The 24,809-nt window shown below is 40.2% G+C and overlaps 1 protein-coding gene across 8 annotated transcripts in view; it reads right to left on the bottom strand.

Annotated features, from left to right (window-relative positions):
- Positions 1–14,434, bottom strand: part of DENND6A (DENN domain containing 6A) — a 61,704-nt gene extending 47,270 nt beyond the window's left edge. For 2 of the 8 annotated variants that reach the window (XM_082739290.1, XM_082739294.1), the window contains exons 1-2: positions 14,065–14,383; positions 2,155–2,234 (exon numbers count right to left, since the gene is read on the bottom strand). In XM_082739290.1, coding sequence (XP_082595416.1) covers positions 2,155–2,232 — 78 coding nt within the window. In that variant the 5' untranslated portion in view covers positions 2,233–2,234; positions 14,065–14,383. Of the gene's footprint in view, positions 1–2,154; positions 2,235–14,064 lie in introns of all 8 variants that reach the window. The other 6 variants (XM_082739289.1, XM_082739292.1, XM_082739287.1 and 3 more) reach the window with 6 other exon arrangements.
- Between the last annotated feature and the right edge of the window lie 10,375 nt (positions 14,435–24,809).

Raw genomic sequence — 24,809 nt, 5'->3', positions numbered from 1 at the left:
CCTGGGGTCCTGGGATTGAGCCCCGCATCGGGCTGTCTGCTCCGCGGAGAGCCTGCTTCCTCCTCTCTCTCTCTCTGCCTGCCTCTCTGCCTACTTGTGATCTCTGTCTGTCAAATAAATAAATAAAATCTTTAAAAAAAAAAAAAAAGAGCAGCAGGTTAGTGGCTGATGGCAAAAAGGGGAGAAAACAACACAGAGTAGCTAAATTATGTTAATGTTGGGTTGCTAATGTGGGGATCCATGATTTCCCACTTCTGGAAGAATTCATGAGTTCTTCCCATTCCCCAGCTGCCCCAAAGCCTAATAATCTTCCATTTCCAGATATAACATATAGTAGTATCATATTATAAACCATATTTAAATGGTTTCATACATTTATTTCACTTAGCTAGTCCTCATAATAATAGACAAGGCCAGTAACAGTATCTCCACTGTATATATAAGAAATTTAAAGTAAGAAGAAAGATGGAGAGAACTAATGCTTAATGAGTATATTCCAGAGTTTTTAATTTTCACAACAATTCTGTCAATTCTCCTTGTCTTTACAGAAGAGGGGACAAGTTCACAGTAGTTAAATAACTCTTCTGAATTTTACTTATTTAGTAAGTGCCAGAGGTGGGCTTGAACGTAGGCCTGTCTCATTCCAAAGTACACAAGCCACCGTTCTTCACTCCACCCTTAGCAGTGATCATTACTGTGCAATCACAGCCCTCTTTCCCCACTAGCTAGGATGTAGCATATCATCCTTCTCTCAATCTAGGGCTACGGGGAGGATCTAGAGAGCTGATACATTACATGAAAACCCATCTACCATTTCTGGAAGAGAGAATGACACCAAAGCCAATATTCTCTCTACTTATTCTGCTTTTGCATCCCGTGTTCATGAACACATGAATCTGGTCTGTTTTGCTCACTACTCTATTTTTATACCTAGAATAGTCTCTGCTGCATAGTAAACACTAAAAATATATTTCTTCAGTAAGTGGCTATACCCTTAAATTAGTTCAACACCACAATATTTAATAATATGTAATTATTCTTCACACACACATAGATCTCCCTTGCTTCACCTTGTTACCTTTCAAGCAGAAATGGCAAACTTATAATCTATTTAGCCCTATTTTATGAAATTCTCATTACATGTAAATTATACCAGAGTTGTCATCTTGGTATATTTAGCAGCCTGTAGTAATAGCTTTACCTTAGACTCTAAGCTCAGTTTTATGTGAATGTCCTTCAGATTTTTCTTTCCTGAAATTAAAGTATAAACTCAAAAGCAAATATACAAAATTTCACTTTTTTGTTACCTAAAGACTTCACAATGGTTCCTCTGGACTTTGGTCTTGTATGGTTTAAAATACCAGCATGACAATATAGAAAAAAATGCTGGTATGTTTTACCCACATATATGAGTAGCTTGAATATATATAATGTGTGTGTGTGTGTGTGTGTGTGTGTGTGTGTATTTAAGGGGTTTAAGTATGCTATATATATTTAAGTAAGCTAAAAAGATCTAAGAACTATATAAACTATCAAGTCTGCCCTTTAAAAACTCTGATTGTACTAGATTATCAAAGAGTATTCTAGAATTTCATTTTAATGTACTCCATTAGGACTGCCCAGTGTTCTAATTCAGAATAGATGAAATACTCAAAAAGGAGTAATTTACCTTTATATGTTATAGGTATGAAAATGTCCACAGTGTACTGAAGATAAAAAAAAATAGAGGGGCACCTGGGTGGCTCAGTCATTAAACCTCTGCCTTCAGCTCAGGTCATGATCCCACAGTCCTGGGATTGAGCCCCGCATCAGGCTCTCTGCTTGAGGGAATCCTGCTTCTCCCTCTCTCTCTGCTAGCATTCCCTTCCTTACCGTGTCTCTCTGTCAAATAAAGTCTTTAAAAAAAAGAAAATAGAAAAAAATCATACTTAATTTTAAAACTTCAATTAAACTCCCCAGGGAAAAATTTAAAAAGTAACCACTGCCAAGTATCTCAAACTGCACAAATTGCAACCATTACTAGGTTATCTATGTACATAATTTATCTTGTAAAAAATAATGTATAAATTTAAGTATGGGCAATCAATGTTAGTTTAGTCAGTTAGCTCCTGATAACTATACAGGCATTAATCAACTGTGGATTGGCCCCAGTACCTGGAGACGCCTCTCGCTTGAAGTTTCCTCTCTCCACAGCTCAAGTCCAGGCATCTCTGTCCCCCAGGCCACTGGCATTCCTGGGAGGCATCAAAGGGGGACAGAGAGCATCAGCTAATGTCACCCTGGTTCTGTTACCTATGTTAAGATCTTCCATGTTATAAGAAATAAGGGAGAGATGGCCAAGTAATAAGCCAAGAAAAAAGTAAGTTTCATTTGATATCATTATTAAGGCCTAAAAATGGTAACATAGCATAAATATCTCACATCATGATGTAATAGGAAAAATGTACCCCGGGGAAAAAATAATAATATACCTACTGGAAAAGAGTATTACAAAACCTTTTAAATCAGGTTATTCTCTTCAAAGCTATGTCTATCTGCCACTTGCCCCTGCATATCCTAACATTCCCACCTCAATGCAGAAGTAATTATGGGTCCCAGGAGAAAGAAAATTAGGAACACCAGTTAACTTACTGCTAGTACCACTCGGACATGGGGAAAATTCATGCCTGTCATGCATCCCAGTTATCTGTGAATGGATGCTTGCCTGTTGTCATGTCATTCAGTGTCTGTTTCCATTGCACAACCCTACCCTAGCATCTCAGGCCCAGCGAGACTACATCCCAGGCCATCCCAGGCCTGCCCTGATTTCCTACATTAACATTAATCACATATAAATATCATCAAAACATCATTAAAAAGAGGATTAATTTCAAAACTAATAAGAACCCTGGCTGCCTATCAGTCCATGGAGTGTGCAACTTTTGATCTTGGGGTTGAAAGTTTGGGCCTCACACTGGGTGCAGAGATAACTTAAAAATAAAATCTTATTCAGTTATCTATTTTTAATTTTTTTTAAGTAGGCTCCACACAGAGCATGGAGCCCAATGCAGGGCTTGAATTCACAACCCTGAGATGAAGACCTGAGCTGAGATCAAGAATTGGATGCTTAACCAAGTGAGCCACCCAGGTGCCCCCAAAATAAAATATTTTTTAAGAAGTTATGTTTTCAAAGATTAGACAAGAATATTCATTCCAAACTGAAAATGGAAACTATTTACAGGCAAAAAACAAAAACAACTAAAAAAAAAAACAAAAAACAAAAACCAACTCTACATTTTTCAATTGGTTATGTACTGGTTATTTTTAAAAACTGGCTGGAAAATATCTTAAGATATGTTAAACATAATATCTTTTAAAAGGCTTTTTAATATGAAAAATAAAGCAATGACACCCCAGTAGCAGTGAGTATACCTAACACTGAGATGCTGATTGCTAAATACCATTCTGAAATAAAAAGAACCAGGGCATCTTAGGAAGGTAGCAGATTACAGGGCTGGGACAGGAAAAATACAAGATAATCCTGGAGCATCTTGTTGTGCCAAAAAAGAAGTGTTCAAAAAAAGGAGGGGGGCAGGATTAAAGGACACAGGAGCAAACCTAAAAAGGCACCAATGCTCAAAGCTATAATGATTTGATTAACAAAATAAATATTGATAGTATTAGATTATAACCTAAATAATAAGTATCCCTCAGTCTGTACTGATATAGAGGGATGGATGAATGGATGAGAGAAAAGGGACAACTCATCCTCATAAAAGAATTCTAACTAATAAATATAGGAGTAAGGAAAATTTAAAAATCACGGTTAGAACACCAGAATAGTAATTGCTGCAGCTAAGATCCACTTGTGGATGCTGAATTAGCAGAAAACAAGATACTGTGCAGTTCAATTTCTAACACAATAAACACTTATTAATTACAAAGACAAAAACAGAACTTTACAGTGGATAAACATGGCAGACATTATCTCAACTAAGTAATCAAGGTTAAAGTTACCAATAATGAGACATTTTAATTTTAATGTCCTGTACTTCTTGAGATGATGTTCTGAGAAGGACACATTGTATCTGGGGTATTCTTCCCAGTAATTTATAACCTCAGACTAATCATGACCTACACACTAGAAAAGAAACAAAATTTAAAGATAGACTATAAACTATATGAACAGTACTCCAAAGAATCAAGGTCTTGAGAGACAAGGAAAGATTGAGAAGCTCCACAGACAGAAGAGGACTATGGAGTTATAATACCTACATACAATGTAGAGAACTGGATTGGATCTTTTTTTTTTTTTTTTTAAAGATTTTATTTATTTATTTGACAGAGAGAAATCACAAGTAGGCAGAGAGGCAGGCAGAGAGAGAGAGAGGAGGAGGAAGTAGGCTCCCCGCTGAGCAGAGAGCCCAATGCGGGACTCGATCCCAGGACCCTGAGATCATGACCTGAGCCAAAGGCAGCAGCTTAACCACTGAGCCACCCAGGCGCCCCTGGATTGGATCTTGAAACAGATAAAGCACATTAGTAGAAAAACTGATGACTCCCAATAAACTCTGTTTAGTAAATTGTATCATGCCAATGTTAAATTCTTTGTCTTGATTATTATACTATGTTTATATAAAATGTTAACTTCAGAGAAATCTAAATACTTATATAACTCCATGTAAGCCAAAAATTATATCAAAATGAAGTTTTAAAAAAAGTAACACTTCTACTTCATATCATATACAAAAACTAACCCAAAGTGGATTAAAGACCTAAATGTAAGAGTTAAAACTACAAATATCTTATATGAAAACACAGGAATAAATCTTTATAGCTGTGGATTAGCCAATAGCTTCTTAGATATAATCAAAGCACAAGCAACCAAAGAAAACAGAAACTGAACTTCATCAAAATTTAAAACTTTTGTGTTTCAAAGAACACTACCAAGAAGATGAAGACAATCCACAGAATGGAAGGAACTATTTGCAAATCATGTATTTGATGAGGGTCTAAGGTACAGAATATATAAAGAATTCTCACAATTCAATAAAAAAGTCAAGTGACTCAATGTTTAAATGGGTAAAGGATTTGATTAGACATTTCTCCAAAAAGATATACAAAAGGCCAATAAGCATATGAAAAGCCACTTGGCACCATTAGTCATTAGGGAAAATGCAAATAAAATTATAATAAGATACCATCTCATATCCACTAGGACAGCTGTAATCAAAAAGACAGACAAGAATTAGTGCTGACAAGATATGGAGAAATTAGAACCCTCACACATTACTAAAATAAATGTGAAAATACAGCCACCCTGGAAAACAGCTTAGTAGTTTCTCAAAAAAGTAAACATAATTACCTTATTACATAGCAATTTCATTCCAAGACAAGTGAAAACATATGTTCACACAAAAACTTAAAACAAATGTTCATAGCAGCATTATTCACAATACCCAAAAAGTAGAAAAAAAAGCAAAATTTTCATCAAATGATGAATGGATAAGCAAAATGTCATATTTCCTTTTAATACATAAAATTCAGTCATAAAAAGGAATGAAGTACTGACATATACTACAACATGGATGAACTCTGAAAATATTATACTAAGTGAAAGAAGCCAGAGAAAAAAATGCAAAATGAAATTATGATTTCATTCATATGAAATGTATAGAACAGGAGAATCCATAGAGAAAGTAGATGAGTGGTTGCCAGGGTCTAGGGGGATGGGGCAATGGCTCATGACTGAAAGAAGACATAAGGGAAATTTCTGGGGGCAGTGATAACATTCTGTTTCTTGATCTCTAGAGTAGTGAAATGATATGCTCACTTTATGAAAATTTACCAAACTCAGGGGGTGCCTGGGTGGCTCAATGGGTTAAACCTCTGCCTTCGGCTCAGGTCATGATCCCAGGGTCCTGGGATCGAGCCCCGCATCGGGCTCTCTGCTCAGTGGGGAGCCTGCTTCCCCCAGCTTCTCTCTGCCTGCCTCTCTGCCTAATTGTGATCTCTCTCTCTCTCTGCCTGCCTTTCTGCCTGCTTGTGATCTCTCGGTGTCAAATAAATAAAATCTTTAAAAAAAAAAAAGAAAGAAAATTTACCAAACTCAGGATTTGTATGCTTTCCTACATGTATGTTATACTGCAATAAAAATGTCTACTTATTGGGGCGCCTGCGTGGCTCAGTGGGTTAAGCCTCTGCCTTCGGCTCAGGTCATGATCTCAGGGTCCTGGGATCGAGCCCCGCATCGGGCTCTCTGCTCAGCAGGGAGCCTGCTTCCTCCTCTCTCTCTGTCTGCCTCTCTGCCTACTTGTGATCTCTCTCTGTCAAATAAATAAATAAAATCTTTAAAAAAAAAAATGTCTACTTATTTCAAGGAGTGGGAAAAAACAGCCTGACATCACAGTGTCAGAACAGACTGGACCTCAGTCTAAGGTTCCAGCTCACTCAAGAACTAAACTAAATTATATTACTAGAAAACATGGTCAGCTTGAACATGGAATGGACCATGAAGCATTTTTCTCTAATAAGAGTAAAGTTTAGATACAATTGTCCATTTTTCACATCATTCATCATAGTAAATACAGAAAACATAAAGCACTTGTGAACTAACTGGAGGGAGGAACATCCCAGATTCCTCCATACTGGGATTATATAATTTCATAACAGAACCAGAGATCAGTAGCACTGAAGAAGCCCTTGTACTATCTGGGAGCCTAAGCTCAGGAGATTACTCAAACTTCAACTCTCAAACCACAAAACTACATCAAGCTACTATGAAGTGCTACAAGTTCACAAGGAAATTTAAAGGCCATTATTAGCATCTGCAAACCCTCCTATTATAACCCTCACTGTTTAATGGCCTACCGTCCATGCTAGACTGGAAGCTCAATGAAGGGAGGCTTCATCAAAGCTTTATCTCCAAAACACAACTGTGTCTGGATATGGTAGCTGCCCAGTAAGCATCTGCTGAATAGATAGTTCGATGAGACGGTCCAGCAACAGTTACACCAAACACCTGCTTTGATTAAAACAGTAAACTTGCAGAGGAGCAAATACTGGGGTTATAGAGCACCCAGTCTGAGGGAAAGACACAACCCTTCACACAACAGTCTTCACCCTTCTCAAAAAAAAATAAACAAACTTTGCTAAGATAAAGAACACTATAGTGAATACCTCAGGCTCCACCCTGCTAGGGGATAAAAAGGAAGAGGCAAAAAGCAGAAGTGAAAAAGAAAGGGGAGAAAAATTCTAACTGCTCTTTTAAAAATGGTACAGAAGTTTGCCTTCACCCCATAGCAGAGCTTTATCTTCAATTTGGAGCTTTTTTGTTTTTTATTTTTAAAAAACTGTGGGGCACCTGGGTGGCTCAGTTGGTTAGGCATCTGCCTTTGGCTTGGTCATGATCTAGGGTTCCTGGGATCAAGCTTGGGTCAGGCTCTCTGCTCAGCAGGGAGTCATCTTCTCCCTCTTCCTCCCTGTTCTCTCTCTAGGTTTTTTCAAATAAATAAATAAACAAAGTGTGTATGGGGGCAGAGGGAGGCTGAGATCAGTAATCCAAATGAAATCAGGACTCACACAATATATTAATGATCAACTGTCCTGCTTTTTACAGATTATTTCATTGGGTTCAAATTATTTTCAGCAAGAGGTGGAATACAATCTATATGTACACACAAATAGGCTATGTCATAGATTATCAGCCAATGAAACCTTATAGACTTGATTTCCAGGAACTGCTTTATTTTTAACTTTGATTTTTCATTATACATATATATATATTTTTTAAAGATTTTATTTAAATGGCAGAGAGTACAAGCAGGGGGAGCAGCAGGGAGAGGGAGAAGCAGGCACCCCACTGAGCAGGGAGTCCAACGTGGGGTTGGACCTGGGATCATGACAGAGCAGAAGGCAGACGCTTAATGGACTGAGCCACCCAGGCACCCCATTTTTTTTTCTTTTTTGGTAATCTCTACACCCAACATGGGGATCAAACTCACAAGGCCACGATCAAGAGTTGCATACTCTTATGACTGAGCCAGCCAGTTGTCCTCCCAGGAAGTACTTTAAATACTTGGGATTCACATCTAAAACTGTGGGGTTTTTTAAAAAAATCAATTTAAGGTAAAATAGTAAGAGTAAGAAAATAACCAAGAGCAGTCCTACACTGATTACTGAACGTGCAAGGACACTCACTATAATACGGGAGGAACATTTGGGCAACCATTAAATGACAGGCATTAATTCTTAAATGCATTCTCATTCTTAGTATCTCCAACAACACTCTTAGGGTATTATTTTTCTGCTTTATAGTTGAGGGAAATGAGACTCAGAAAATTGAAGAAACTGGCCAAAAATCAGACAACCAGATGTTCAAAACCCAACAGCTTGTGCTCTCTTTACTAGAGGGGGAGGGACAAGCAGACTCTGCACTGAGTGCGCAGCGCAACTTGGGAGCTCCATCCCACCATCCTGAGGTAAAAACCTGAGCTGAAATCAAGAGTTGGATGCTTAACTGAGCCACCCAGATGCTCTCTCCCTTTTGTAAAAAAATTTATTGAAAAAAAAAAAACTTGGGACGCCTGGGTGGCTCAGTTGGTTAAGCAGCTGCCTTCGGCTCAGGTCATGATCCCGGCGTCCTGGGGTCGAGTCCCACATCGGGCTCCTTGCTCCACGGGGAGCCTGCTTCTCCCTCTGACTCTGCCTGCCACTCTGTCTGCCTGTGCTCACTCTCGCTCTCTCTCTCTGACTAAATAAATAAAATCTTAAAAAAAAAAAAACAAAAAAAAACCCTTGTTTTTAAAAAAAATTTATTATTTATTTTTATCTTGTTTATTTTTTTGAGAAAGAGGAAGGCAATTGTGTGAAGGGTTGTTTCTCTCCCTTTTAAACTGGATGCTCCCAAATCTCAATTTTGGACTGAAATTGTCCAAAGAGTTGTTAAGTTGATAAAGACTTCAAGGAGGAAAAGCTACTAATGATGCCTCAATTCTTATAAAATCAAGGACTAGAGAGGTTCAGGAGGTGACCTCACATTACACATTAGAGAAATGTCAACTTCCTAGGACACTCTGTAAGTTCGTATGATTTTTGTCTTAGTTTAGAGCAGTGTTATTTAACGAATTATATAATCTTTTCTTTCTTTTTTTTTTTTTTTTTAGTTTCAGAGGTGGAATTTAGTGATTCATGAGTTGCATACAATACCCAGTGCTCATTAGTTTCAGTACCCTCCTTAATGCCCAACACCAGTACATTACAAGGATTATTCACCATGACCAAGTGTGATTTATTCCTGGGCTGCAAATCAATGTGACACACCACACTAATAAAAGACAAGAACCAGATGATTCTGCATTTGACAAAAGATAGCCTCCTTTCTTGATAAAAACTCTCCACTGTGTAGTTCATGTGATTTAAAGGCTCTCAAAAATTCCTCTCCCTTTCTCTCTCAAATCAATCAATCAATCAATCAATCAAGTGGGGTGGCTCACTCAGTTAAGAGTCCAATTCTTTGATTTTGGCTCAGGTCATCATCTCAGCGAGGTGGGATGGAGCCCCAAGTCAGGCTTTACACTTAGTGCAGTCTGCTTGTCCCTCTCCTTCTGCTCCTCCCCTCTCTCCAACCCCCTCAACTCTCTCAAATAAAATCAATCAATCAATAAATAAATCTTTAAAGGTGCTCAGAAATTCAAAACATTTCTAAAATGTGTGTACGGGTAGCAAATAATTCTCTACACTGTGAAGATAAAAGAAAACCACTAAATATCCAAATTAAGAAAAATGGTTAAATAAATTATGTTCCATAAAACTGTACTAATAAAGAGTCTTTAATGATCTGGTAAATCTGGTAAATGTTTATCAATAAAAGCAGGCTCTGGGCTCTGCTGGGTGGCTCAGTTGGGTAAGTGTCTGCCTTTGGCTGAGGTCATGATCCCAGGGTCCTGGGATGAGTTCCAAGTTGGGCTCCTTGCTCAGTGGTGAGCCTGCTTCTCTCTCTGCCTGCCACTCCCTCTGCTTGTGCTCTCTTTCTTTCTCTCTGGCAAATAAATAAAATCTTTAAAAAAAAAACAAAAAAAAAGCAGACTCTGATAGTAAATCTGTTTATGGTATTGCTGCCCATCCCGTGCTTTGGAAGTGTCCCCTCCTCCTTTTACAAGTAGCCACTATGGTCACTGAAACGCGGTTTCCTAACAGATGACTGAACAAAAGGGAGCACCTGACCCATGCTGGGCCAATCAGATATTCTAGTATTTGAATTGAGCTTCAGCCTGGTTCCAGAATATAAAAGTAGTTTGGCTAAAATCAGTATCACAATAATCCAAAATCAAGAGAAACTGAGGAGCAGAAACTGAGACCCTTGCAAAAGAAACCAGTCTCCGCACAAAGAATGGAACAGACTGGCAAAGAGAAGCAGAGACAAAAGACCACACAGCTCCGGAGAAACAAAGGCAAAATGCCTGAGGCTTTCCAAATCCCATGAGGTTCATTCCAGCTTCCTGCAACTGGGTTCCAAGAGAATCCTTATAATCAATCTTTTTTCTTAAATTTATTTGAGAGCGTTTCTGTTCCTAACAATCAAATTAATTCTTGACAGATATGAATTATGTAAAAAAAAAAAAAGCATTAATGAAAATATCAACTATTAATAGCACTTGTTTCTTGGTATAATTATGAGTGATGTCTTCTAATGTTTATAATTTTCTTTCTTGCCAAGTTTTCAACAATGAGCATATTATTACTCAATCAGGGAGAAAAAACTTGAATAAATGAGGCAATTCTGAATTCAGATAATTAAGGCTTTACTATATAATCAGGTAATTTTAGAGCTGGAAGTAACTTAGAGTTTATAAAAATCCAGAGGATTTGAAACTGCGTTCCAGAGGTCACGTGGATTCTATGGTGATGCTCTAGGGTCACTTTGTGGGAGAAGGAAGAAGCTGAGCACACCTCCTATAGTCAACACCTTTTATAGTTTCTTTCCAACTTAAAAGATACTGTTCATTGTCCCCTTTGCCAAGGACAGGGCCCAACAGACATTTTATGCAAAATGGACCACTCCTCTAACCACACAGTCTTCAGCTGATTGTTTGCCCTAAACCAGGCCTGAGTACCTTCCTCTGGCATCTCTCTTCATTGAAGTGACTGAAAAAGGCAACTTCTCCACCATAAAGATTATAGAAGCCAAGGAAATAAGTTGCAGAGAGCATGAAGCATGAACAAAATCCCAAAAACAAAAGCATAAGCAAGAGGCTTCCAAGTTATGAGCACGAGCCATTTTATGAAGCCCCAACAGTTTTGTGCATTGAATATCTTGAAAACTCTATGCTGTTCAGCAAGTTTCCTTCTCTGCTTGAGCTATAGCTTAGTTTCCATTGTCTGCAACCAAATACACACACACACACACACACACACACACACACACACACGGACCCCATCTCAACCAGGTTAGCCATTGAGGTCCCATATTAGATTTTTATTTAGACAGGGAAAAAAATTTCCCTGTTTAAAAATTTTTAAAAAGTACTGATTCTACTAACACAACTTCATTTTACTAGTGAGAAAATTAAGGTTCAAAAGTCTTGCCTTTACAAAGCAAGTTAAGGATTTTCTCCACTGAAAATGAAAAGGGAATTTCAATACTTCCCAAACACAGACTTACATAGGTCTTAAGTCACAGGTATTGTTCCCAACATTTCACCATTAATTCCTCTAATTCTCCCAGCAGTGCTCTGATGCAGGTACTGTTACAGAGGTAGTGTGAGTCAAGTGTAGTAATATGCCCAAAGTCACAGACTCAAATCTAGGCAGTCCAGCTCTGGAGTCTCAGTTCTTGACTGATATACTATACTGTCTCTTTGATAAGGATTTAAGCTTAACCAAGTGGTGCTGTTCATGCATTTGTTTAAAATTTACAAATGGTACTTTCTGTGATGGCACAACGGAGTCTTACATCTCCTTCAACCCTAAAATTCAAAGACGGTGATAGCACAGGTGTCTTCTAGGATATTTTAATCCAAATTTAGTTTTTACCTATTCTTTAATTAATTTCCCTTTTGATCTCTATAGTTGTGCATTATAGGAATTACGGCTGGAGCTACTGTATGTCACTTTCCCAACACAAGTCTATGTTCACCACCTTCTTTTCCCATTACAGCCACCCCACCTGTCCATTTTGGCCTGGATAGAGCCATAATACAAAAATGAAATACATTTTTTTAACTATTTCATTATATTCATTACTAATTTGTGTTCCTTTTTCTTCTCTTAAAAGTGGCAAGGTATAATATTCTACATTTCTCATAAAAATGAAACAAAATTATGTTGCAGCCCATTTAATGTGTTTATCTTTCTTTGGATCCTTTATTAGGGAATCTTCCCCACCCTCATTCAACGCCTTCTAAAATCAGTGATTCTTAATCTGGAAACAGTGGAACAGAAGATCCACAGATGACCACCAGATAGTCCACAGAAGTATATACTTAATTTTGTATTAGTAAGCATTTTTATAACAGAGTTTATATTTTTTTAAAAGATCCAGAATAAAAAAAAGTTAAGAACTACTGACCTAAAGAAAACTGTTCAGTAGCATATCCCATGGGAAATGAAATTCAAAATAAGTCCTTTAATGATTCACATTTTTGTAGCATCTCAATTATCTAAATACTGTCTATCTGGTCTGAAGAACATGCTTATAAATAATGTCCCAAATGATTAGAGTCCACAAAGATCTCCTTCAGCTACTTTAAAATACAATCAACTACAACAACCCACTCCTAAGTTTACGGTTAAACTGTATTTTACTACATATATAACTTCAAGTTAACATGTCAATGTAAATGAAAGATGACTTATAAATCTCTAATTCAAAGTCTTTGGAAACTGTTGTTTGTCTCAACAAGATAAAGAATTGCTCATGTATTCACTCATTCCATCAAGTACATATGGAACACCACTAATGTACCAAGCATGGGATTTGGCCCTATCTTCTTCCGTGATTAATTCTTGGTTCCCCTCTAAATTGCAGTCTACAACTACAAATACAGGTTAAAGTGTTTTGTTCATATTTGTATGCGCAGCAACCACCAAAAGGCCTACATCTTAGTGGAAACCTAATGTGTACTGAACTGCATAATGATAAAACAGAGAAGACATGTTGAATACAAAAGCAGTAGTTTTGCTTTAAGAAAAACCTCCCAAGCCCATTTTCATAGCTAACTCATGCCACTAAAGTCTGAATGGTCTGAATGAGGTGGTTCATTAAAATCTATCATCATCACCAAAACAAACAGACAAAAATTTTCTAAACATACCTCCTTCTAATAAGGTTTTCCTTGGATACAACGACAAGCCATGTCTTATGCTACAAAAGGGACCCTAAACAATGTCAAGAATAAATAACATTCGAAGGCCTTTCAATAAGACACCATAAGATGGAAAACTTGAATGATTCACAAGCAAGATGAACTATGAACTATGTTAATCTTGATCGCAGCTTTCAGGCCAACTGTTTTCAAAAGCAAGGTCAAGGAATAAAAGAAACGATTTTTTAAAAATAACAGAAATGAGGAACAAAACGAGGAAATGGAGAAAATCATGCTGAGATAAGCATTTTGGCTCAGGCTGAGGGGAATGCTCTCAGAATTACTGGAAATGGCCAAAACGGTCAAGGAGTCTACAAAGTTGGTTGTGTGAGACTTGGTTATTATAGTTCACCATATGTCAGGGGCATTGTTCTCGTCTTCAAAAAAAGTCCCCAACATCCTGCCTGCAGCCTTCTCCCGGTGCCGCTAACCATTTGTTATTCCTGTGACACCGGGCTAAAAACAAAAATAAACAAAAACGAACCTCAGCAAGTATTTAGGAGGGGCCTAGAGAGAACTTTTCACCCCTAGCCGCAGCCCACGATCCTCCCACGGGAACAGCCAATGGACCGCAGCCCGGCCCGACAGGCGGAGGGGCGGCCGGCCACGCCCGGATGCGCGGCAGCCGGGGTCCGGGCCCGCCGGCCACACGCTCTGCTGGGGCCTCCCCGGCAAAGAGACCCGGACGAGGCGCCGCGGGCAACGAGCGGCCGGGCCTCACCTCCACGGCTTGGCCCAGCTCCAGGTCGAAGCCCACCACACACACGCAGTGCAGCCAGGCCGAGAAGCCGTCCCAGCGCAGCAGGCCCCGGCCGCGGCCCTCATCCTCTTCGTCGTCCTCCGGCGTGCCTCCCGCCGCCACCACCACGGCCGGCGCCCCGTGGTCCTCGGCTGCCGCCAAGGCCTCGTCCAACGGCCCGCGGGAGCCGGGCCCTGAGGCTGCCAGGCCCCGCAGAGCCATCCGCCGCCCCCTTGCTGTACGCGCCGCCTCCACTGCGGACCGCGCAGCAGAGCGCTCCCGGATCCGCGCACGCGCAGCCGCCGCTACCGCAGAGGCAGCCGCTGGAGAAGAACTCGGCTGGGGCGGGGCCGGGGCCGGGGCCGGGGCGGGACTGGGGCCCACGTGACCCTGGGAGGCCGGCTCCGCGCTGGTGCACCTTACCAGAGCGTAGAGGTTGGGTCGTCTTGCGGGAGCTTGGCTGTGTTCTCGAAGCCGGCCCTCACATCCTTTTCTTAAAGCTCTTCAAGAGTGGTTTATGAATCCTGATACCCTTCTTCGAAGTCCAACGACCAGGGGAGGAGTTATTCTTGGAATGATACTTTCATATAATAAGGTATTATTAAATTATTAAACTTAGTTTAATATAAATTAATAAACATATTAAACATAGTGGTAACAGTAGCTAAAACTGAATACTTATTCCTTTCAGTTGATGCGCCAGCAAGTACTTTACAAATATTTACTCTATTGACCTTTCAAATCGTGACCAGTAGGTAGACTTCATTCTTCTTACAGATAAGGAAATTGAGATGCTGAGAGGTTACATGACTAGCCCAACAAGTATTACAACTTTGATGACGGCTTTCAGTTCACTCTCTCCTTTGCTGATTCAGAGATCTGTGCCTTCATTTAGCTGTTCCTTCTCCACCAAGGCCCCACCCACCGATCTTGGTCTGGTTGCCTGTGACTCGTTCAACACTCACACATCTGCAGTGCTTTCTGAAACCAGGTTGGCCTCCACAGCAACCTGTAGATCACTGTAGACCAGTCTCTCTTACCAAGGCAAGGGGCTAGTCTCAGGCAGCTTTGTGGCTGTGGTTGTTTAGATTTTATTATTTTTTTAAGGATTTTATTTATGTATTTGACAGACAGATCACAAGTAGACAGAAAGGCAGGCAGAGGGGGAGGGGAAAGTAGGCCCCCTGCTGAGCAGAGAGCCTGATATGGGGCTCTGGGGCTCCATCCCAGGACCGTGAGATCATGACGTGAGGTGAAGGCAGAGGATTTTTTTTTTGTGTGTAATTTTATTTATTTATTTGACAGACAGAGATCACAAGTAGGCAGAGAGACAGGCAGAGAGAGAGGAAGTGAAGCAGGCTCCCCGCTGAGCAGAGAGCCGGATGTGGGACTCTATCCTAGGACCCTGAGATTATGAGTGGCTCAACCCACTGATCCACCCAGGCGCCCCTGAAGGCAAAGGCTTGATCCACTGAGCCACCCAGGTGCCCCAAGATTTTATTATTTTTTTAAGATTTTACTTATTTATATTTCAGAGAAATAGGACAGAGGCACAAGTAGGAGAAGAGGCAGGCAGAGAGAGAAGCAGGCTCCCTGTCAAGCAAGGAGTTTGATGCAGAACTCCATCCCAGGACTCATGACCTGAGCTGAAGGCAGATGCTTAACAGACCAAGACACGCAGGCCTCCCTAGATTTTATGTTTAAGTAATTTCTATATTCAACGTAAGGCTGGAATTATAACCCCAAGTTGCACACTCAACCAACTAAACCATCCAGGTGCCCCAAAATGCTTTGTATTCTCAGAGATCAGCACTGTGCTGAGCACCCGGGAGGCACTTGGTCTATTGAATTCAATCGGTAATAATTATTACCGATTATTGGTCAAACGTAATACTACTGATTAGGATTTTATTCACCACATACTATGCAGAGTATAAACACCACAATGAAAGTAAATAGGAAACACACAAGAATAATATCCCAAGAGAAAAATGAGTAAAAGACAATGGATAGTAACTGATGATAAACAATTTTTTTTTAAATCGGTTTTGGGTGATTGGGCTATGGACATTGGGGAGGGTATGGGCTTATGGTGAGTGCTGTGAAGTGTGTAAACCTGGCAATTCACAGAGCTGTACCCCTGTGGCTAATAATACATTATATGTTAATAATAAAATAAATAAATAAATTAAAATCAGTTTTCATGCTTTTACACACATTATCTTATCTAATCCTCCTCACAACCCAAAAAGGCAGATCTCATTATTTTTCCCATTTTTACAGGTAAAGATTCTGAGACTCCATGAGATGATGATGATGATGCACAGCCAGTTGGTGGCCTAATGGATTTAAACCCAGATCTCTCTGAGTCAGCCTAGCTCCTAAGCATTTTGATGCACTGTCCAGTCAGATTTACCCCATTTGACAAACATTGTTCTGTATACATCCTTCAGATTTTTATTTCAGGTCTTAGCTTCAATATTTCAAGAAAAGGGTAAATTTCATCAGACATCAATAGTGATGTTTGCTAGAGACTATTTTTAGTAGATCAGATGAACTAGGAACAGGATTAAAGTTAAAAGCCAAGTCTGTCTGTGGCCAAAGCAATCTGCCCTCCTACTCTAGAGAGCCACTGTAGTTGAGAGAGAAAAACAATGTTCTGCATTTAAGTTAGTCTTTAATCCCACTGTTTGGAAAGAACAGTAGCCTTTACTATTAAAAACACCTGGGTGGCTCAGTTAGTTAAGCATCTGCCTTCAGCTCAGTTCATGATCCCAGGGTCCTGGGACCAACCTACATGGGGCTCCCTGCTCAGCAGGGAGTCTGCTTCTCCCTTTCCCTCTACACCTCCCCACTGCTTGTGTGCTCTCTTCTCTCTCATACACACTCCCTCTCTCTCTCAAAAAAATTAATAAATAAACTCTTAAAAAAAAAACAGAGTTAAAAAGAGCACTGGACTAGAAGTCAGAAGTTCTGGATTCTAGTGACAGTTCCATCCATAATCATGGTAGGCAAGCTGCTCTAAGACTCAGTTTCTGCATTGATGAAATAGGAATGCTCATTCCCAGCTTACTCATCTCACTGATTGTGGGGAAGAGCCAAACTATCTCAATGCATACCTTTTACTGGGTGCTACCTCATTATTAATAATTAATAAGCTTTAAACGCTGTTCCACAGGGGTGGCTCTTTGACATGTGAATACAGATTGCCATTCCCTGAAATGCTGTTGCATAATTTGAATTAAGAGTAATCTTGTGGGTGGATCAGATGGTTGAGTGTCTGCCTTCAGCTTGGGTCATGATCTCTAGTTCCTGGGACTGAGACCTGGGTCAGTCTCCCTGCTCAGTGGGATTCCACTTCTTCCTCTCCCTCTGCCTCCCTCCCTGCTTGTGTTCTCTCTGTCTCTCTCTCTCTCAAATGAATAAATAAAATCTTTTTTAAAAAGTAATTTTGCAAAATGTAACACCATATTAAAATGAAAACAGCACATTAAGAGGACTGTGAGGGTTTTTTTTTTTTAAGATTTTATTTATTTATTTGACACAGAGAGAGAGATCACAGGAGGCAGAGAGGCAGGCAGAGAGAGAGGGGGAAGCAGGCTCCCCGCTGAGCAGAGAGCCTGATGTGGGGCTCAATACCAGGACCCTGGGATCATGACCTGAGCCAAAGACAGAGGCTTTAACCCACTGAGCCACCCAGGCGTCGCAGGACTGAGTTTGATGAGAAAGAGAGGACACTAGGGCTCTAAGGCATCTTAAAGATGGGGAAAAAATCATTTGGTTTGCTTTGGGAAAAAAACTAACAAACATCACTAAAACCCACAAAATCCACAACCATTAGAGTGTATTATGCTGAGCGAAATAAGTCAATCAGAGAAAGACAATTATCATATGACTTCCCTGATATGAGGAATTTGAGAGGCAGGGTGGGAGGTTGTGGGGGTAGGGAAGGAAAAAATGAAACAAGGAAGACAAACCATAAGAGAGTCTTAATCTCACAAAACAAACTGAGGGTTGCTGGGGGAAGAGGGAGGTAGGGAGAAGGTGGTTGGGTTTTGGACATTGGGGAGGATATGTGATATGGTGAATGCTGTAAAATTTGTAAGCCTGACGATTCACAGACCTGTGCCCCTGGGGCGAATAATACATTATATGTAAATAAAAATAATTAATTTTTTAAAAAGGTAGAAAGAAAATCCACAACCACTAGGGCAACAGAAATTTCCTATTGCTTTTTTGTTTCTTTTCATCCTCAAAACTCTCACATTTGACCTTCACATCAATTTTAACCCAGTTTCTATGGTTAATGCTTATATGGGGTCTAAGGGGAAAAGTGCTAATACTTCCTTCTTAAGGTTCTGCATTAGAACCTTTGATTCTGAAAGGGTCTTGGGTCAGGTCATCTCTCCAAATTTCCCATCCTATTCGTGAATCTTCTGATGTTTAATTACCCAGCTGCTAATGTTTGATTAGCCAACACCCCTTATTAAGGTAAAGTCACTACCTTGCAAAGCTGCTATTTTCTGGATGTTCATAAGGGCTAGAAAATTCTTCCTTTCATGGAGACAAGATCAATCAGCCACTTTGTAATGTATACCCCTTGGTCTAAGTTGTGCTTGCTGAGATTACAAAGAAGAGTCCAACTCTTCTACATGATAGGCCTCCCACTTATTGAAAATAGTTATCCCACAGTCCACATGCCTTCTAGTTTCCAGGGTAAACTACCCTAGTTCCTCCTACTATTCCTCAAAGGATATTGTTTGTAGGCCATTCATCATCCTGTTGCCCAACTGGGGCATACTCCTACTTGTCGATATCACTCTTAAAATGTGGTGCCCGAGAGGAAACCCCATCCTGCAGGTGTGATCTGACGAGTGCAGAGTATACTGTGAGACTATTACCTTACTTGTCCCAGCCGCCAGCCTTCTATTAATGCTGGTTCAGATCACATTTGCTTCTTTTGGCAGGCAGGTCACATCGCTGGCTCAGGTTGCATTCACTGTCAACCAAAGCCCTGGGTCTTTTTTCTTACGAGGAGTACTAAAGTCAGAGTAGGCTGCTTTAGCCAAGGGTATGACTGGATACATGGCTCTGCTGCTCTTCTAATATTACCAACAACACTAAGCACAGGATTAAAAACATTCCAAACTTCTCTATTCACCCCAACCAAACTCTTGGCATTTCAGCAATTTTTATAGCTTAAGAAAACAAAAGAAGGGGGGCACCTGGGTGGCTCAGTTGGTTAAGCATGCGACTATTGATTTCGGCTCAAGTCATGATCTCAGGGTTGTGAGATTGAGCCTCACGTGGGGCTCTGCACTGGGCAGGGAGCCTGCTTAAGATTCTCTCCCTCCCTGTCCCTCTGCCCCTTCCTACCTCCCAAAGGAGAAGGAAAGGAGGAGGAGGAGGAGGGAGAGGAGGAGAAAGGGAATGAGAGAGGAAGGAAGGAAGACAGGGGTATGCTTCTTCAGATAATGATGTGAATTGCAATGCCAAATATCTGGACTTAATTTTACTGCAAGGGAGGGAGTCCAAGTGCCCTAGATATCCATCTATGTACGCAACCAGAGGACTTCCCTCTTGCTTTTGAGCTAAATGTTACTGCAGCTGTTAGAGCATAACTATACTTGTGGTGGCAAGAAAATACACAGAGTCTCAAGTGCCAGTGTGTTATCAACAGAGAATGGGGTTTACTACCACACATCTCTAAGAGACAAAATGCTGAACAGCAAGTTTAGAAGAGAGAATCCAGGCAAAGAAGACAATAAAATACACTGTTGGATGCTTCCTAAGTAGTGTTTGTGAAAGCTTAAAAAAGAAACTGTGAAGAGCTTTGAGATTTTGTCTTTACATTCTCAGGATTTCTTTAGTGCCTGGTACATGAGAGGCACTCAGTAAATATTTACTGAATGGATGAATATACTTTAAAAATCTCTAGTTGCAGATCTCCTGTTTTATAGAGTTTTCCTTTCATGGTCAATTGTATGAACACATGAGAAGAATATAAAATATAAAAATGTTTCTTAAATGTATTTTAGTCTTAGCTTATGAGAAATAAAGATAGTAACACCTTATATTTTTGAAGATTTGCTTTTCCAACTGCCTGACCCAGTTCGTGCCGGGAGACAGGTTTAGTAAGCCCAACTAGCAGTCAACATGTAAGACAGAAAAGGTAACCTGTCAAGTTCATGCCCTTTAATCAGAGGTGTGAGACCTTTGCTCATAAATTATTTTGTCTAAATTCACACAAAATTCTAACAGGTATGCTTGCCTAGCTTCCCAGAGTAAGCAGTAGATAAGGACAGTGAGGAGATAAAGACATGCTTGGGGCTGAGCATGAAGTAGAAAACAAAAGGCTGTAGGTTAATGGAATGAAAGGAAAAGGAAAAAGGAATCAGAAGACAGAAACATTTGGAAGAATACACAGTGAGCTATTAATAGTGGTTGCCTTATGTGGAATAGGAATGGTGGGAAATACAAGTGCTGGCAAATAGAAATAGGGAACTTTGCTTTCTATCTTACACAACTCTATTGTTTTAGTTAGAGAGGGCATACATTGCTTTTGTAACTCAACATTAAGAGACAATAAGAGTGTAATAGAGCTGCTTATAGAAGTGAAAAATTGGAAACCACCTAACTGTCCAAAAATAGGGAATTGGCTGAAAAATATCATATATCCATTCAATAGACTATGATACAGTCATTTAAAATGTCATAAAAGAATATTATATAGCAGAAAAATGTTCAACATACATACTTTAAGTGGAGAAAGGTAGATCACAAAGTGAAATATAGTGAATGATTCTATTTTAATGGACTATATGCAAAAAAAAAAAAAGACACTAGAGTTGATAAGAAATATCCTGACATAGGAGAAATTTTCTGCTTGGAATTAAAATTTCTTTTTCTTCATCTGTGTAATATCTAGTATCTCTAAAACTGAAAACTTTTTTATAGGTATAATGAGAAATCAGCTAAAACAGAAGAGAAAGAAGTTACAGTGGTTTCACTACTATCTTTGTGGCAGAAACTGCTATGCCACTATGATGATTAATTGTATGTGTCTACTTGACACATACAATTGTGGAACACAGACGTCCAGATTGTCCAGATAGTTTGGCTAAATATTATTCTGGGTGTGTCTTTGAGGGCGTTTCCAGATGAGATTAACATTTGAATTAGTAGACTTGAGTAAAGCGGAGTGCCCTCCCCAGCTTGGGTGGGCCTCATCCAATCCACTGGAGGCCTAAATAGAACAAAAAAGGCTGAGTAAGGAAGAATTTACTCTCTGCCGGTCTTTTTTTTTTTTTTTTTTTTTTTTTTAAGATTTTATTTATTTATTTGTCAGAGAGAGAGCGAGAGGGAGCACAGGCAGACAGAATGGCAGGCAGAGTCAGAGGGAGAAGCAGGCTCCCTGCGGAGCAAGGAGCCCGATGTGGGACTCGATCCCAGGATGCTGGGATCATGACCTGAGCCGAAGGCAGCTGCTTAACCAACTGAGCCACCCAGGCGTCCCTCTGCCGGTCTTTGAAATAGAATGTTGGTCTTCTCCTGCCTTCTGACTCAGCCTGAAACTGGAACTTACAACAACTCTCCTGGCTCTCAGGTCTTTGGACTAGGACAGAAACTACACCATTGACTCCTGGGTCTCCAGCTTGCCATTGCACATCGTGGGACTTTTTAGCCTACCCAAGCACAAGGGTCAAATATATCTCCCCACCCACCCACCCAGGATATATCTCCATCCTATTGGTTCTGTTTCTCTGAAGACTAATATACACTTTGGTACTGATAGTGGAGTGCTACTAAAACAAATAGCTAAAAAATGTGGAATGGCTTTAGAACTGGGTAATGGGTTGAGGCTAGAGGAGTTTGCATGTGCATAGAAATATGGCTGTTAGGAGGGAATGATTCTTGTGAGGACTCATAAAGAAGAGAGGAGAGCTGGAGAAGAAGCTTCTCTCTTTTTAGAGAATATATAAATAATCATCAAGAGAATGTTAATAAAATATGGATGGAAAAGACCAATCTGGTGACATCTCAGAGGGAAATGAGGAACCTAGTATTGGACAAGAGAGGAAAGGTAGTCCTTCTTATAAAATGACAAAAGAAAACTTGGCTGAACTATATTTTAGTGTTTTGTGGAAGCTAAAACTTGCAAGCTACTGAGGAGATTTCAAAGCAAAGTATTTAAAAGGCAGTTTGGTTCCTCCTGACTGCTTGTAGTAAAATGCAAGAGAGTAATGAATCAAAGAAGGAATTGTTAAGCAAAAATTAGCCAGAACTTAAAGATTTGGAAAATTCTCAGCCTATTCATACTGGAGAGAGAGAGAGAGAGAACACTAGCATGTGACCAAATAACAGTTTGATTAGTATGGATGTGAACCACAGACCTAATCAGTCACCCCAACACAAAGGGAAGGAAGCCTATCAGACCTCTTAGCTCCTACAGGGCTGGACCATAGAGTTCTGCAGGTGCAAACATGTGCTATTCTTCAAGACAAAGAGAATAACCACTGAGGTGATTCAGAGATCATCAGGACTGCCTCCTCATTTTCAGTGTGTGTGTGTGTTGGGTGGGGGGGGGGTGATAATGGCTATTGTTTCAGTTCAGTACGCCAGACAGCAGCCACCTGAAATGTGAGGGAGTGCGCAAAACTGTAGGATCAGGATTTTCACTGCATTGGGTCTGAAAGCAGAGCATCCAACAAAAAGAATTATTCTCAAGCCTCAAGATCTAATGTTATTTGCCTTAGAATATTTGCCTGGGTTTTAGAATTACTTGGGATCTGACACCCTTTTCTTCCAATTTCTCTCTTTTGGAAAGGGAATGTCTATCCTGTGCCTGTTCCACCATTGTGTTTTAGAAGCACATGACTTATCTGATTTTGTAGGTTCATAGCTAGAGAGGAATTTTACATCAGGATGAATCATATCTCACCCACCTCTGATTTAGATGATGTATGAATGCGTCTTTGAAGTTTAGACTTTAGGATTGATGCTAGAATGAGCTAAGACTTTGAGAGCTATTAAGTTTGAATGAATGGATTTTGAATGCAAGAAGAACATAAATTGGGGGAGCAAGTGTAGAATATGAATGTCTGTGTCTCTCCAAAACTCATATGTTGAAGGTCTAACTACGACTCTAATGGTATTTGGAGCTAGAAGACAATTAGGTTTAGATGAGGTTGTGAGGGTGGGACCTCATGGTATGATAGTGTCCCTACAAGAAGAGAACAGAGTTCTGTCTCTGCTCTGTGAGACTACCACACAAAGAGAGTCATCTGCAAGCCATGAAGAGAGCCCTCACCAAGAAACTAAATCATCCAGCACCTTGACCTTGGACTTCTCAGCCTCCAAAACTGTGAAAAGTAAATATCTACTGTTTAAGCCACCCAGTCTATGATATTTTGTTAGAGCAGCCCAAGCTGACTTACACAGCCACCCAATAGTCATTATCCCCCAGTTCCTTAGAAATGCAGCCTGGTTTAATTTGAAGTGGCACTAGCACAGCTAAAATGCTGTTTTTCTCAGCCTCCATAGAAGATATAAGTGACCATGTGATAGATAAAATGTATGTAAAAGTGTTGATTGGGGCACCTGGTTATACTCTTTTAAAAGCACACAGAAAAAAAGTAAATAAACGCACCAAGGAGTTCTTGCCCTCTTGTACTCCTCTGTTTTCTCCAACTACCAACCTAGACATGAAGGTCAAAATTCTAGCAGCCATTCTGCGACAAGGAAGAAAAAGTATCAAGAGACTCACATCCATAAGGCACCAAACCAATGGCAGCAACAACCTGTCTCTGGGCTTCTTAAAAATTAACCCTTATGGGAGCACCAGGGTGGTTCAGCCAGTTAACCGTTCAACTCTTGATTTTGGCTCAGGTCATGATCTTAGGGTCATGAGATAGAGCCCTGCCTTGGGCTCTGTGCTTAGCAGAGTCTGCTTGGGATTCTTTCTCTCCCTTTCTGTCTGCCCCTTCCTCTCCATCTGCTCCTCCTTCACCACCACTCTCATTCTCTCTCTTAAAAAGAAAATTAACCTTTATCCATTTAAGCCACTGTAGTTAGAACTGTCACTTGCAACTAAATGTAATTCATAACTGACATAGGCAACTTTTGCATTAAAACTTTTACAGTGTACAAAGCTACAACAGAAAACCCAAATGGGAACACCAGATTGGCTTAGTTGGTTAAGTGTCTGCCTTTGGCTCAGGTAATGATCCCAGGGTCCTGGGATCAAGTCCCACATCAGGCTCCCCGCTCAGCGAGGAGACTGCTTCTCCCTCTGCCTGCCACTTCCCCTGCTTCTGCTCACTTGCTCTGTCTCTCTCTCTGACAAATAAATAAATAAAATATTTTTTAAAAAAAGAAAAAAGAAATCTCAAATGGTAGGTAGACTTAGAAACAAATTTGTGTTTAGAGTTGACTTCTCAGTTAAGAGTTGACTTCTCAGTTAATTATTTTTATACAAAAACAGATAAAGGTAGTTTTGCAGAACTAGGATTTGCTTTTTGTTAGTTTTTTTGTGGATTCCCACTGCGCCCACTTGTCCATCATCCATTGTCCCTTCTTCTGCCCGAGAGTCCCCAGTTTTTCTCCAGGAAGCCACCCCACCATCATTCTCAGTCCGTAAGATTCAGGGAGGTAAATGCTATCCTGAACTGCAGTGTGGACACTCAAACCAGTCCTAGCCATGGATGAACAGGATGGATGAACATGGA

This window comes from Mustela nivalis, assembly GCF_964662115.1.
Source record: "Mustela nivalis genome assembly, chromosome: 1".
In the NCBI taxonomy this organism is placed as follows: Eukaryota; Metazoa; Chordata; class Mammalia; order Carnivora; family Mustelidae; genus Mustela; species Mustela nivalis.
Note: the sequence above shows the minus strand (reverse complement) of the source record. Positions and strands in the feature narration are given on the sequence as shown.